This window comes from Phyllobates terribilis, unplaced genomic scaffold (assembly GCF_046119375.1).
Source record: "Phyllobates terribilis strain yellow unplaced genomic scaffold, ASM4611937v1 Scaffold_5__5_contigs__length_657084704, whole genome shotgun sequence".
NCBI lineage: Eukaryota > Metazoa > Chordata > Amphibia > Anura > Dendrobatidae > Phyllobates > Phyllobates terribilis.
Genome location: NW_027362765.1, coordinates 496,727,889 through 496,742,917, shown reverse-complemented (window position 1 = coordinate 496,742,917; position 15,029 = coordinate 496,727,889). Strand labels below are relative to the sequence as shown.

The 15,029-nt window shown below is 42.7% G+C and overlaps 1 protein-coding gene across 4 annotated transcripts in view; it reads right to left on the bottom strand.

Moving 5' to 3' along the window:
• Positions 1 to 14,148, bottom strand: part of RPP30 (ribonuclease P/MRP subunit p30) — a 37,799-nt gene extending 23,651 nt beyond the window's left edge. The window contains exons 1-4 of one of the 4 annotated variants that reach the window (XM_073685547.1): positions 13,995 to 14,148; positions 12,543 to 12,625; positions 6,752 to 6,807; positions 2,409 to 2,465 (exon numbers count right to left, since the gene is read on the bottom strand). In XM_073685547.1, the coding sequence (XP_073541648.1) occupies positions 2,409 to 2,465; positions 6,752 to 6,807; positions 12,543 to 12,624 (195 nt within the window). In that variant the 5' untranslated portion in view covers position 12,625; positions 13,995 to 14,148. Of the gene's footprint in view, positions 1 to 2,408; positions 2,466 to 6,751; positions 6,808 to 12,542; positions 12,626 to 13,583; positions 13,731 to 13,994 lie in introns of those variants that run through there. The other 3 variants (XM_073685548.1, XM_073685545.1, XM_073685546.1) reach the window with 3 other exon arrangements.
• Positions 14,149 to 15,029: the final 881 nt, after the last annotated feature.

The window sequence follows — 15,029 nt, the reverse complement described above, 5'->3', positions numbered from 1 at the left end:
GCTACTGCATCTCCTGGGTACAGCGCCCTCTTCCGGTCATCCACAGATTTTCAATTGGATTCAGGTCTGGGCTCTGGGTGGGCCATTCCAAAACTTTGATCATCTTCTGGCGAAGATTTTGTTGATTTGGAGATAAGCTTAGGTTCGTTGTCATGCTGAAAGGTGAAATTCCTCCTCATCTTCAGCAGGTTTTGTTGCAAAATTAACGGATATTTGGAACTATTCATAATTTCCTCCCCAAAAGGAAGCCTCAAAGAATAATGTTGCCTCCACCATGCTTCACTCTGGGCATGGTGGTCTTTTCTTGATGTGTAGTGTTGGCTTTGCACCAACAGGCTCTTTTGGAATTATAGACAAAAAGTTCAACCTTAATCACATGAGACCATAACACATTTTCCCATGTACTTTTGTCAGACTTGATGTAAGTTTTGGCAATACATAGCCAAGCTTGGATGTTTTTCTTTATGAGAAAAGGCCTCAGTCTCGCCACCCTACCTCATAGGGAGATTGTTGTCTCATGCAGTACACAACCTGTACATGCTAGAAATTTCTTAAGCTTCCTTAAGTGTTACTGTAGACCTCTTGGAAGCCTCTCTGATCCATTTTCTTCTTGTTTTTTCATCAATTTTTGAAGCACATCCAGTTCTAGATAATGTCCCTGTTGTACCAAATTTAAGCCACTTTTTGATGGCAATCTTTACAGTGTTCTATGGTATAATCTAATGCTTTTGAAATTATATTGTACCCTTCTCCTGACTGATATCTTTCAACAATGAGATCCCTTTGCTGTGTTGTAAGCTGTTTATAGACCATGGCTTTTGCTGTAAAATACAACTAAGGAAACGTTAGGAAAACCCTACTGGAAGAGGTTAACTGTATATGGGGTTAATACAATCACTGCAAATTATGGCAACTGTGCATCAACTACTATTTAACATGGGTTAAACTGTGATTGGCCAATTCTGAACACAATCACATCCCTAATTACAAGAGAGTATTCACACTTAGGGTATGTGCACACGATGCAGAAAATTTCTGCATCATTTCTGCATCTCCCTGGCAGAAAAAACGCATGCAGATTGTGCATGCGTTTTTCCTGCAGAATACATGCGGATCCACATGCGTTTCCGCATGCAGATTGACAAGCGCTTTCCAGGCGATTTTAGCATCACCTGGAAAGTGCTTGACAACTAGGTCACACTATATAAATCCATGCAAACAGCATGGATTTATATAGTGTGACCCGAGAGAGTGTATATACTTACCTCCGATGGCCCGCGCTGTCCTGCTTTACAAAGTTCCCGGCTGCCGGCAACTTTGAATTGAAAGACCTGCCGACGTCAGCGTCACGTGACCCGTCACATGACCGACGTCAGCGCAGGTCCTACAACTCACTGCAAGTGCCGGGAACCAAGCGGGAGCGCTGCGCGGGCCGACAGAAGGTAAGAATACATTTATTTTTTATTTTATTCTTTTATTTACAGCTTTTTTAATGGTACCTGGGTGTGGATGAGACTCTCCTCTCCTCCACACTCGGGTACCATCCGCATATTAGAACGCGCCAATAGCGCAAGTACAGATGCTGTCTTGCGGAATTGACGAGTTCTAATGCAAGTCAATGGCGGCGAAATCGCTGCGTTTCCGCAAAATTAATTGACATGCTGCGGATTTTTGACCGCAGCGTTCACGCTGCGGAAAAATCCGCATCATGGGCACAGTACATGCGGATTTCCATTGGGGAACATTGCTTCCCTTCTACCATGCGTTTTTCATGCGTTTCCGCGGCGTTTACGCAACTGCAAAAACGCCGCGGAAACGCATGAAATACGCATCGTGTGAACTCAGCCTTATGCAACCACATTATTTTAGATTTTTTATTTTTACCTTTCCCCTCAAAATAATCTCCATTTGTTTCTCAATGGATTTGTACAGATTATGGTTGACATTAACTACTTCATGACGTACGTGTCGCTGTCTTTGATGCAGGCTCACACACAGAGCCCGCATCTTTCCCCAGACTTGAAGGCTGATTTAATCAGCCAACAAGTGCCTTTAAACAGCTGCGGGTGGATCGGAGATCCACCTATGGCTGCTATAAATTAAATGCCACTGTCAATCACTGACAGCGGCATTTGCCATGTGCAAACAGGAAGCGCGTCACTGATCTTAACCATCGGCGTGCCTGTCATGTGATCGCGAGGTTCTGATGGGTTGATGTGACAGCCAGGGGTCTGCTGAAGACCCCCGTGCCCATCATCACGTTCCTCCTGTGAACGCCGGCAAGTGGCCAGCGTTAATAAGAGATTGTAATTTTCGCTATGCACAGCAGTACTGAATTTTTTTTTTTTTTAACTATGTATGTACCATCTTGTTACAATCCAGTGGTGTATTATGCTGCAATGTAATACCTGTACTGTAGGCGGTGATGGAAACAAATCTTTAATTGATATAGGTTTCACAATCTCCTAAAACAAACCAGATATAAAAATGAAAAACATTATAAAAAAGGATTTTATTTTTTTATCATGTTGAGGGTAAAGAACTTCCAATGGCACTCTCCAAATAAGATAACACTCTTCTTTACTATGTCATATTAAAAGTGAGGGTACAGGTAAGGGGAAAAAAAATGCAAACAAGTGCAGGCGCTTTCAGTGAATTCATTATATCTCTTTTTTCCCATCAATGTGGTTAATTTGAATTTGAGGGCTTTAGTACTAATAATTTGATGTTCTTTTAAGTTACATGCCGTAAAAAAACATGTTTGCATTTTCCCTTCCTGCATGAACGCCTGTGCTTTTGGTACCTTGTGCAGTAAAAATCATTACCATATCTGCCCTCATATTGGTGTGGGACTATAAGGCTACGTTCCCCCAATGAGCTTTTCTTGTTGTTTTTTTTTTTTTTTTTTTTTTTTTTTTAAATGCAATGCAAGTAACCTATTTTACTTAAAGGGTGCAGAAAATCTGCAACATCAAAAACTCACCAAAAGATCACTGTGGTAATGTAGCCCCAAGACGTAATTATTATCAAGAGATTTTCTTATTAAAAAGTGTGTGCGTCTTATAGTCTGGAGCAGGGGTGGGCAATTAATTTTCCCAAGGGGCCACATGAGAAACTGGCACTGCTTTTGAGGGCTGAACCAGTCGGCTGAACTTAAAGGGGTGGTCTGAAACCAAAGGTGAATTTCATACTAAACATTTATCTAAATAATGTAATTTTCTAATCTCCTTTTTTTATATACTTCAATTGAAAATTCCCTAATATACCCTCTCCAGTCTGACTTCCAGTCTTTTTTTTTTTAACCTCCAATGGCATTTTGTTTGGAATACTCACACAGGACGTCATAAGGTGGTAGAAGCTGTGGTCACTTCCGCAGCTTCTGCCCCCTCCATGAAATGAAGTGGCATCAATTATGTCTGTTTCAGAGGTTGGGCTAGTCCCTGCTCTACTGATAATGCATCGGTTATAAATTATGACCTATGGACAGTATGAGCTCCCGGCACTATATTCCTTTGAATGAACAGTGACAGTGCACTCCCTTGCTGGCTCTAAAGAGAAGTGATGAGCCAGCAAGAGAGTGCGCTGTCAGTGGAAATTGTAAGGACACCACGCAGCAAGCAGGGACTAACCCAGACTCCGAAACAGAGGTCACTGATGGTGCTTCGTTTAAATGTGAGGAAAGCAGCGTCAGTGATCGCATCCTTTTCCCCTTGATGACGTCCCATGTGAGTATCCCAAAATGCACTGGAATTCTCAACAAAACATCATTGGATGAGAAAAAACAAACAAGAAGTTAGAGTAGAGAGGAAACGGTAGGGAATTTTTAATTGAACTGTACTAGATAAGTGATTGGATTGAATTAAATAGACATTTAGTATGAAATTTACCTTCTGTTTTAGGCCGCCCCTTTAATTCTGCTCAATATTAAATTTTATCGCTTTATAAAAAGAAGGTGATTATATGATTACGTTTACACGAGCGATGTCATGATTGTCATCCAGAAAGGCAGACTATTTTTATCATCTGTATTGTGATCCATTTTTATATATCAGAAGTGAATAAAATGTACAAAAACAAATACAGTTTCGTATGATTGTAATCGAAATGTATCTGTAAAAATCAGATGCCATACAGATGATTAATATGTGATTCAATTTTTTTTTTTGCAAACTCTGACTTCAATAAGTGAGTGTTATCCGATACACAGAAGAAACTGGTGTGTGCTGTGATCTTTTTCACACGGATATTTGGTCTGTGTTAGGCCACGGCCCCACTATCAGTATTCAGTCAGTATTTTTTCTCAGGAGTGGGTGATAAATGCAGAACTGGTGACTTGTTTCTATTATATCTTCTATTATTCTCTGATTGTTCCTCACCTGGTTTTGGCTCCCACTCCTGAGAAAAAAATTCTGCCAAATACTGATAGTGGGGCCGTGGCCTTAAACTGTAATCTGAATAGCTCAATTGCAAAGCATTGCTACTAGTCCTGTCCGTGTGAAGTCAGGTTTATTTTATTTTTTTCACGAAAAGCACTAGGACCGAAAATACAGTTGTGTGAACACACCCTGATAATACTTGCTACAATAAAGTTTATCATAGCAAGCATTGGCAATTGATCAATACATAAATTGGGAGCATGTGGAAAAAAAAAGTTGTTTGCCCACCCCTGTTCCACATGCATAGATCCACATCACATGTGGGGCAGGAGGTAACAGGCAGGTGGGGGGGATCTTTATTAAAGTCTATGGCTGTGATAAGTCACAGATCACAGCAGGGAGCATTGTGAGGAGCTTAACACTTACCTCACCTGCACAGGACATAGAACACAGCGCAATAACTCAAAAGCTCAGTGTAAAGGGTGAGGTAAGGGTTAACCCTCACTCAAAGGTGGAGAGGCAGCAGAGTATGTGGGGTGCAGTTTGGGGAGCACATAGAATATCCCAGGTGAGGATGGGCACTTCACTGTTGGAGTCATTCACTAGGAATGCAAATGTTCTCTCCGATCAGTCTGAGCTGCCAGGGGAAGACTCAGTAAGCTGCAGATAATTAGCTGCTCTCACTGAGTGTAAACTGCGGTCTGAGAAAGGAGGCAGTGCTGTGCTGTGAACTGATCAGCACAGTAGACACAATGTCAGCTCCTAGCTGTTATTTTACACCATGGGGCTCAACTTAGATGTCACTTGCCCACTATGTGCAGCAGATGGGTGTAGTAGTCCAAGTTTCCCTCTTCTTGAACACTCCTGACCTGAAGACATTACAGTAGCTCTGCTCTGCAAGCAAGGAACTGAGCATCCCCACATCCACCAATGAGAAGATGGCATCCACAGGGGGGCGGAGCTACAATCAGAATGCTGAGTCTGAGTAAGATAATAGCTCAGGCTTTCTCCTGCGTCTGGCTGACTGTGTCAGCGGGCCACACAGAAGCGGTCAAAGGGCCGGATGTGGCCCGCGGGCCGCAGTTTGCCCAGGTCTGGTCTGGAGGCAGCTTCTTGTGATGGAGAAGACACAGTGTTCCTTCCTGATCAGAGAGAGAGCTGTCCTCTCCTCCTGCCCCACACTGATCTATGTGATTGGCACAGAGCAGGAGAGGAAGCTGCCGGGACCTACATGGAGGCTGCATGAGCTGAACAGTTGAAGGACTTGCCACCTGATTAACTCAAGAACCTTTCAGGGCATGTGATCAGTCAAATGCCTAGAAGGAACTTCAAGATGTGCTAATGTATAGTGTGCTCCTGGGTCTCTATGTGCATGCAGCAAAGCTGTGCGCCTGGGTCTCTATGTGCACGCAGCAAAGCTGTGCGCCTGGGTCTCTATGTGCACGCAGCAAAGCTGTGCGCCTGGGTCTCTATGTGCACGCAGCAAAGCTGTGCGCCTGGGTCTCTATGTGCACGCAGCAAAGCTGTGCGCCTGGGTCTCTATGTGCACGCAGCAAAGCTGTGCGCCTGGGTCTCTATGTGCACGCAGCAAAGCTGTGCGCCTGGGTCTCTATGTGCACGCAGCAAAGCTGTGCGCCTGGGTCTCTATGTGCACGCAGCAGAGCTGTGCGTGTAATACACGTACTGCAGAGAAACACTAACAATAGATTTATTACTTCCCTATTCTACCTTAGTATATTAAAATTAGCAATAATGACCTCTCCACTCCACATCACTAAGTAAGTTTTAATTAATAGGAAAAATGTTTTTCCTATTCTCCGCTGTCTAAACCTGGGGTGCGTCTTATAGTCTTAAAGATACGGTATAGTAAAGGTGTACTCAAAGAATTATCAGCTGGAAACAGTCACAAAAAAAAAAAAAAAAAAAAAAAAAATTACGACTTGCCACTACTTTTGACCCCGTTGACTTCTATTATCTAATAAATATCATGCTCTCTGTGATCAGGTTGCGCTACCTTATTCCATGAAGAGGTGCATTTTCCTCTGTACCTTTCGCTTTTAACATGACGTAATAAAGACTTTTTATCATATATGGAGATCGCCTCTGGAAATTCTTCACCCTCGAAATGAATGTTTGGAATATTTTCTCAACAGCTGGGATCATCCTCATGGAAAAAAAGTAGTGCAACCAGATCACAGATCATCTTCATTAGAGAAGTTGACGGGATCCAAGGTAGTGCCAAGTCTTATTTTTTGTGACTATTTTTGTCATGGAAGAAATTATTTTTCCTGCGTTATGTCGCCATCTGCACGAACAGTTGACCCTTTCTCAGAATATAACAGCACCAAGCACAGTTATCACTACATCAATCTTACCACTTTCTTCTTTTCAAACTCTGCTACATGGTTGATGGCAACAGCGGAGTAACCGACTACAAGGGAGTAAAAAAAAAAAAAAAGAGCGTTAAGAAAAAAAGTCTGGATTAAGATTGGTCTGAAAAAACTTGGGGCCTGCACTCACCTAGACAATCCATAGATCTCTATGGGGTCTGTATGTTAGACTAGAATATATATGGTATCATAAGCCAACATTAAGGATATGTAAAGCCAGTCTAAGGCCACAGCCCCACTATCAGTATTCAGTCAGTATTTTTTCTCAGGTGAGGAACAATCAGAGAAAAGGTATAATAAATGCAGAATTGGTAAAGTGTTTCTATCACCCACGCCTGAGAAAAAATACTGACCGAATACTTATAGTGGGGCTGTGGCCTTAACCACTTCGCACCAGAGCCTGTTTTTGCCTTCGTGAGCGGGCCAAATTTTTCAATTCTGACCACTGTCACTTTATGAGGTAATTACTCTGGAACGCTTCAACGGATCCCCCTGATTCTGAGATTGTTTTTTCGTGACATATTGTACTTCATGATAATGGTAAAATTTCTTCAATATCACTTGCGTTTATTTGGGAAAAAAATCAGAAATTTGGCGAAAATTTTGAAAATTTTGCAATTTTCAAATTTTGAATTTTCATGCCCTTAAATCAGAGAGATATGTCACACAAAATAGTTAATAAATAACATTTCCCACATGTCTACTTTACATCAGCACAATTTTGGAACCAAAATTTTTTTTTTGTTAGGAAGCTATAAGGGTTAAAAGTTGACCAGCGATTTCTCATTTTTACAACAAAATTTACAAAAACATTTTTTTTTAAGGACCACATCATATTTGAAGTCACTTTGAGGGGTCTTTATGACAGAAAATACCCAAAAGTGACACCATTCTAAAAACTGCAGCCCTCAAGGTGCTCAAACCCACATTCAAGAACTTTATTAACCCTTCGGGTGCTTCACAGGAATTTTTGGAATGTGGAAGAAAAAAAATTAACATTTAACTTTTTTCACAAAAATGTTACTTTAGACCCATTTTTTTTTAATTTTCGCAGGGGTAACAGGAAAAAATGGACCCCAAAATTTTTTGTGCAATTTCTCCTAAACACGCCGATACCCCATATGTGAGGGAAAACCACTGCTTGGGCGCACGGCAGGGCTCGGAAGGGAAGGAGCGCCGTTTGACTTTTTGAATGTAAAATTTGCTTGAATAATTAACAGACGCCATGTTGCATTTGGGGAGCCCCTGATATGCCTAAACAGTGGAAACCCCCCACAAGTGACACCATTTTGGAAACTAGACCCCTTAGGGAACTTATCTAGATGTGTGGTGAGCACATTGGGAGACATAATAAACAAATCAGTAGCAGGTGAAGAATTGGTTTTATTTATTTTTTACGCCGTTCCTCGTGCGGTATAAGTGATGAGATTACTTTGTTCTTCGGATCGGTGCGATTACAGAGATACCAGATTTATATCGGGCTTTTATGATTGACAGCTGTCACACACTAAAAGACGTTTTTTTTTTTTTTTTTTTTTGCAAAACCTAGTTTTTGCATCGCCATATTTTGAGAGCTATAATTTTTCCATATTTTGGCCGACAGTCATGTGACGGCTTGTTTTTTGCGGGACGAGTTGACATTTTTATTGGTACCATTTTTGGGTACGTGATATTTTTTGATCGCTTTCTATTCCGTTTTTTGGGAGGTAAAATTAACAAAAACCAACAATTCAGGAATTGTTTTTTTGAGTTTTTTTTTTATGCCGTTCTGCGTGTGGTAAAAGTGATAAGGCAGCATTATTCTTCGGGTTAGTACATTTACAGTGATACTACACTTACTGTATATTTTTTTATGTTTTGGAGCTTTTACACAATAAAACAATTTTATAGAAAAAATATTTTTTTTGCATTGCTTTATTCCGAGAGGTATAACTTTTTTATTTTTCGGCTGATGGAGCTGTACGGCGGCTTGTTTTTTGCGGAACAAGATGACGTTTTCAGCAGTACCATTTTTATTTCCATTTTGCTTTTTGCTCGCATTTTTTTCCACTTTTTGTTTGGCGATATGAGGAAAAAGCATAGTTTTTTGCTCGGTTTTTTATTTATTTTTATTACGGTGTGCACAGAAGGAGTTAATTAGTGTGACAGTTTTATAGCTCGGGTTGTTTCGGACGCGGCGATGCCAAATATGTGTACTTTTTTTATTTTTGCATAAATATACGGATTTATCGGTTTAATATTTATTTATTTTGTAATTTTTTTTTTAACAGTTTCAAAACATTTTTTTTACATTTTTACTTAGTCCCTGTATGGGACATTAATTTTTATTTTTCTGATCACTGATCTCATGTAATGTAATAGAGATGTATTACATTACATGAGATCTTTGCTGACTGTTTCACAGTCAGTGTCTCCTGCCAGGCTTCAGCTGCAGGCTGAGCCTGGCAGGACACCATATATGGCAGATCTGGAGGCGGTCATGTGACCTCCAGCTGCCATAGCAACATCAGGTCCTGGAAGGTATAAGGGGGCCGTCGGAGAGGTAAGTGGACGACCCCCTCTCCTCCTGCTGTCTTCTATATGCCGCGATCACTATAGATCATGGCATATAGAAGACAGCAAAGGGTTAACATCACTGGGACCTGATCCAATCAGGTCCCGATGATGTTCCCTGCCAGAGCCAACGCTCTGCACCGCACCCGCAGCACTTGCAGGACCACCCACTGTTTTTAAACGTCCGCGCTGCACAGAGCCCAGGCAGCGCCGACGTTTATCTACTGTGGGCGGTTGGGAAGCGGTTAAAGGGATACTAGGTGGGAGCACTGCGGTATAGACTGGAGTTTTGCTGTTGCCAATTGTAGCGCATCAACAATCCGGCCATCAGCTGTTGATGGATCTTGTCCAGTCTTGATTTATATTCTCATAATGGCCATTGTGACTAGTCAAAGCCAACAGGTTCTTTTACACACGTAGATACAAAAAGATAGTAAATGAGACCCACAAACAAATCACAGCAGGACTTGTACACTGCACACTAAATAAAAGGCACAGATCAGTAAATAGCAGCTTGTTGACGGTTTCCATTTTACAAAGCATTTTTTTTTCTTTTTTTGTTGAATATTAAAATGAACCGTAATTTAAAGGGGTCGTCTGACAACACAAACAGGCCTCCAGTGGTTTAAAATTGTAAATTAAAGAAGGTGGTCCACTACATTGTACACTATGTGCAGAATTATTAGGAAAATTAATATTTTGATCACATGATACTTTTTCTACATGTTGTCCTCCTCCAAGCTGCATAGGCTTGAGAGCGAACTACCAATTAAGTAAATCTGGTGATGTGCATCTCTGTAATGAGGAGGGGTGTTGACTAATGACATCAACACCCTATATAAGGTGTGCTTAATTATTAGGCAACTTCCTTTCCTTTGGCAAAATGGGTCAGAAGAAAGATTTGACGGGCTCTGAAAAGTCCAAACTTGTGAGATGTCTTGCAGAGGGATGCAGCAGTCTTAAAATGTCCAAACTTTTGAAGTATGATCACCGAACAATCAAGCTTTTCATGGCAAATAGCCAACAGGGTCGCAAGAAGCGTGTTGGCCAAAAAAGATGCAAAATAACTGCCCATGAATTGAGGAAAATCAAGCGTGAAGATGCCAAGATGCCATTCGCCACCAGTTTTGCCATATTTCAGAGCTGCAATGTTACTGGAGTATCAAAAAGCACAAGGTGTGCGATACTCAGGGACATGGCCAAGGTAAGGAAGGCTGAAAAACAACCACCTTTGAACAAGAAACATAAGATAAAACATCAAGAATGGGCCAAGAAATATCTTAAGACTGATTTTTTAAAGGTTTTATGGACTGATGAAATGAGAGTGACTCTTGATGGGCCAGATGGATGGGCCAGAGGCTGGATCAGTAAAGGGCAGAGAGCTCCACTCCGACTCAGACGCCAGCAAGGTGGAGGTGGGGTACTGGTATGGGCTGGTATCATCAAAGATGAACTTGTGGAACCTTTTCGGGTTGAGGATGGAGTGAAGCTCAACTCCCAGACCTACTGCCAGTTTCTGGAAGACAACTTCTTCAAGCAGTGCTACAGGAAAAAGTCGGTATCGTTCAAGAAAAACATGATTTTCATGCAGGACAATGCTCCATCACATGCATCCAACTACTCCACAGCGTGGCTGGCCAGTAAAGGTCTAAAAGAAGAAGAAATAATGACATGGCCCCCTTGTTCACCTGATCTGAACCCCATAGAGAACCTGTGGTCCATCATAAAATGTGAGATCTACAGGGAGGGAAAACAGTACACCTCTCGGAACAGTGTCTGGGAGGCTGTGGTGGCTGCTGCACGCAATGTTGATCGAAAACAGATCAAGCAACTGACAATCTATGGATGGAAGGCAGCTGAGAGTCATCATAAAGAAAGGTGGCTATACTGATCACTAATTTTTTGGGTTTTGGTTTTTGCATGTCAGAAATGTTTATTTCTAAATTTTGTGCACTGATATTGGTTTACCCGGTGAAAATAAACAAGTGAGATGGGATTATATTTGGTTTTTATTAAGTTGCTTAATAATTCTGCACAGTAATAGTTACCTGCACAAACAGATATCCTCCTAAGATAGCCAAATCTAAAAAAAAAACCAATCCAACTTCCAAAAATATTAAGCTTGGATATTTATGAGTCTTTTGGGTTGATTGAGAACATAGTTGTTGATCAATAATAAAAATAATCCTCTAAAATACAGCTTGCTTAATAATTCTGCACACAGTGTATAATGCGCCCATCGATTTAAACCTTGTAAAGAAGTATTTTTGCAAGTACGTACTGCTGCACGTGAACGGCGCCATCGCTGCTCGCTCAGTCTGCATCACGCGACCCCGGCTGCAGCAGCACTGACATCCGCTGAGGTCACATCAACTTCCAGATTTCTTGGACTCCCCCAGGCGTGACCCCTGAGTGACTGGCCTGTGGGAGGCGTTTTTCTGCACGTCACAGCCCAGTATGCAGCGCGCGCTTGCGGCTCATGAAAGCAGAGGGAGAGAGGAAAAGCAAAAGGAAGGGATTTCCAAAAAAAAAGACTTATTTACAAGGTGTAAATTGATGAGGGCAGTAAACAATGTAGTGGGCCACCTCTAATGAAATATACATATGTACTATAATTCTGAAAATTGTACAAATGGCCCCAAATCAGCCCTTGCCCCACATGTCCCAGAAGGGTTTCTTCTCTGTAAAATGTGACGTTCTGACCTCCTGCGGTGGGTCGGATGCCTGTCCGGCTAAGTCCATTAGCCAAGCCAGGCCCCTTGTCTCTGCCTAAACTATGATGGGGCTTTGCCAGAAAGCAACTTCAAGTCGTCACATCTTTCAAACGTCTTACTAATTTGAAAAAAAATCTAAGGCATATCAACAGGATAAATTCATGTCCCAGCTGGGAGCACATTCAGGCAGAGAATAAATGGAGAGGTGCTCACGGACTTCCTTGAGAGTTGGCTGAGTATTTCAGTGACGCGCATAGAAGTGAACAGAGGGAACCATTTATATGTGCAATCACCAGGTAATTCATTCTCCACATTATCAGGAGGGGATGGGGCTGAGGGACCCAGAGCCAAATAAAGATCCAGTTCCCAAATGTGGGACCGCATCGATCAAACATTTAAGTCATCTCCTGTGGTTATGACCTAAATGTCTAATATAGAAATACCCCATTAAAAACTCAAACGACATATTAAAAAGCCCTTGGAAATGATCTATAAACCATTGTACTTACGATGTGCCGCCATTTCTATAATGCTTTGCATCTTCTTTACTTCCATACAATTTGTAATGTTCAAGTCTACAAACACCGCCATTCTGAAAGAGAATCGGGGCATAAAAACAGAAATTATGGCGGAAGGGAATATTGGTGGTTATGGTATAGCGGAGGAATCAAGCGGTCATTATTCAGATAAGCGACTATGAAATAGCGCTGAACACTATGTAACAGAGGAAGACCATTCATTTAGGACTTGTGATACATCAGGCTTTGCAAAAGGTGTGAACAGGACAGATGGATCACGTACTTCCCGTAATAGACGTTCCACAAAAAAAAAATATGTTCAATTATAAAGGAGTGACAATAGGAGGACGTGAACAGGGAGCCAGACATGCAGGTGGGCGCTCCATCACAGGGGCCTGAGGTAAAGCCGGAGTTTAGGAAATATTTCATGGTCTATCCCTTGGATACATTATAGTTTCTGTGTTAATCAGTGACATGGTCCCTCCGCACGCAGCAGGGTCTAAGACACAAAGTAATTGGAGCTGTATTTTATATGTTTTATAGGGTTTTCCCCTTTTAAACTTTGCCCAAACTTCTCCCTCTGCCTTAAAGGGAACCTATCATGTCCTATCTACTATGTAAACTGCCACCATAGCGTTGTTAGTGATGCAATGTGCACACAGTGAAGCTGGGAACTACACAGCCCCAATACGCACGTGCGGGGAGGTGCGGCTGGCCATGTGAGTGGGGTGCTTGTGCAGTTTTACATCAGCGCTAACCAGGAGCAAACTTTCAAATGCGTAGGCTGCACCGGCACTGACTGAATACGAGGATCACACCCCTATGACTAAAATGAGCAGCTAGGATATAAGTATAGAAAATGTTATATACTCATTATAACCACCATTTTAATGAAAAAACTGTTAGTGATGCACATTGCATCACTAACAACGCTATGGGGGCAGTTTACATAGTAGACAGGACATGACAGGTTCCCTTTAAAACTAATGAATCCGCAGCACATGCCCTCCCCAGGTCCAGCGCTGGTCTCACCGTCCTGTGCCGTCGGCAGCAGTCACCGGCTCAGTGATTGTCTGCAGCGCTGTTGCCATGCTGTCACTGGTGCAGCGGTGGAGACAACTCTGGAGCAGGCAGAAGTTTATTGCATTTCCCAGGAGCGCTGTGCAGCGTCAGATTCCGTCACAGCTCGAGCTGGCGGAAACACGAAAAGTCGCACAATGTGAGCGCAGACTGAGCTGCGCCAACAAGTTTTGCGCAAGAATTCTGCTGCAAACACCTTGATGGTCGGGTGACGCGCTCTACAGCCGCCACTCTGGGAATCGTCCATGCAGGAGCTTGGGAAAGTTGCATAACAATCTGCGGGGAGCAGAAAGGGTTAACAGTACACGTGGTTACCAGAAACAACCGAGTCGCATGCGCCCCCTATCGCTACACGACACCTACATGTGACGCAGCCGATGTCCCCGCAAGTGTCCGGCTGCCTGGTCCTGCCGCTCTGCACTAGATGAACGCTCCCACGCAGCAGTGTCCACGTGCTCCCAGTAACTGCTGTGACCAATCAGAGCTTGGAAACAGAATGCGGGCGAGGTTTCCTTTGCTGGACAACTGTTACTATCCCTGGGTGGCTTCTCCTGCCGGTTTCATGCGCTGTATGTGAGCGGCTGGGATTCGTTAGCGGTTATGTTACTTTTACCCTTATTGTGTGACTGCTCCCTGTCACCACGTGGTTCTTTGTTGGGGCTCAGCTCTGACAAGCGGTTGTGCCTGTGATGGCCTGTTATCTGATTGTGGCCCGTGGAGAGCTAGTTGTATCTTCTAAACCTCACATGTCACACTCTGGGCGGCTACGCCATATAGAGGACTATGTGGGCCCATTATACTGTATTGAGGGCTATGTGGGGTCCATTATACTGTATGGAGGACTATGTGGGGTCCATTATACTGTATGGAGGACTATGTGGGGTCCATTATACTGTATGGAGGACTATGTGGGTCCCATTATTCTGTATGGAGGACTATGTGGGGCCCATTATACTGTATGGAGGACTATGTGGGTCCCATTATTCTGTATGGAGGACTATGTGGGGCCCATTATACTGTATGGAGGACTATGTGGGGCCCATTATACTGTATGGAGGACTATGTGGGGCCCATTATACTGTATGGAGGACTATGTGGGTCCCATTATACCGTATGGAGGACTATGTGGAGCCATTATTCTGTATGGAGGACTATGTGGAGCCCATTATTCTGTATGGAGGGCTATGTGGGGCCCATTATACTGTATGGAGGACTATGTGGGGCCTATTATTCTGTATGGAGGACAATGTGGAGCCATTATTCTGTATGGAGGGCTATGTGGAGACCATTATTCTGTATGGAGGGCTATGTGGGGCCCATTATACTGTATGGAGGACTATGTGGAGCCCATTATTCTGTATGGAGGGCTATGTGGAGCCCATTATTCTGTATGGAGGG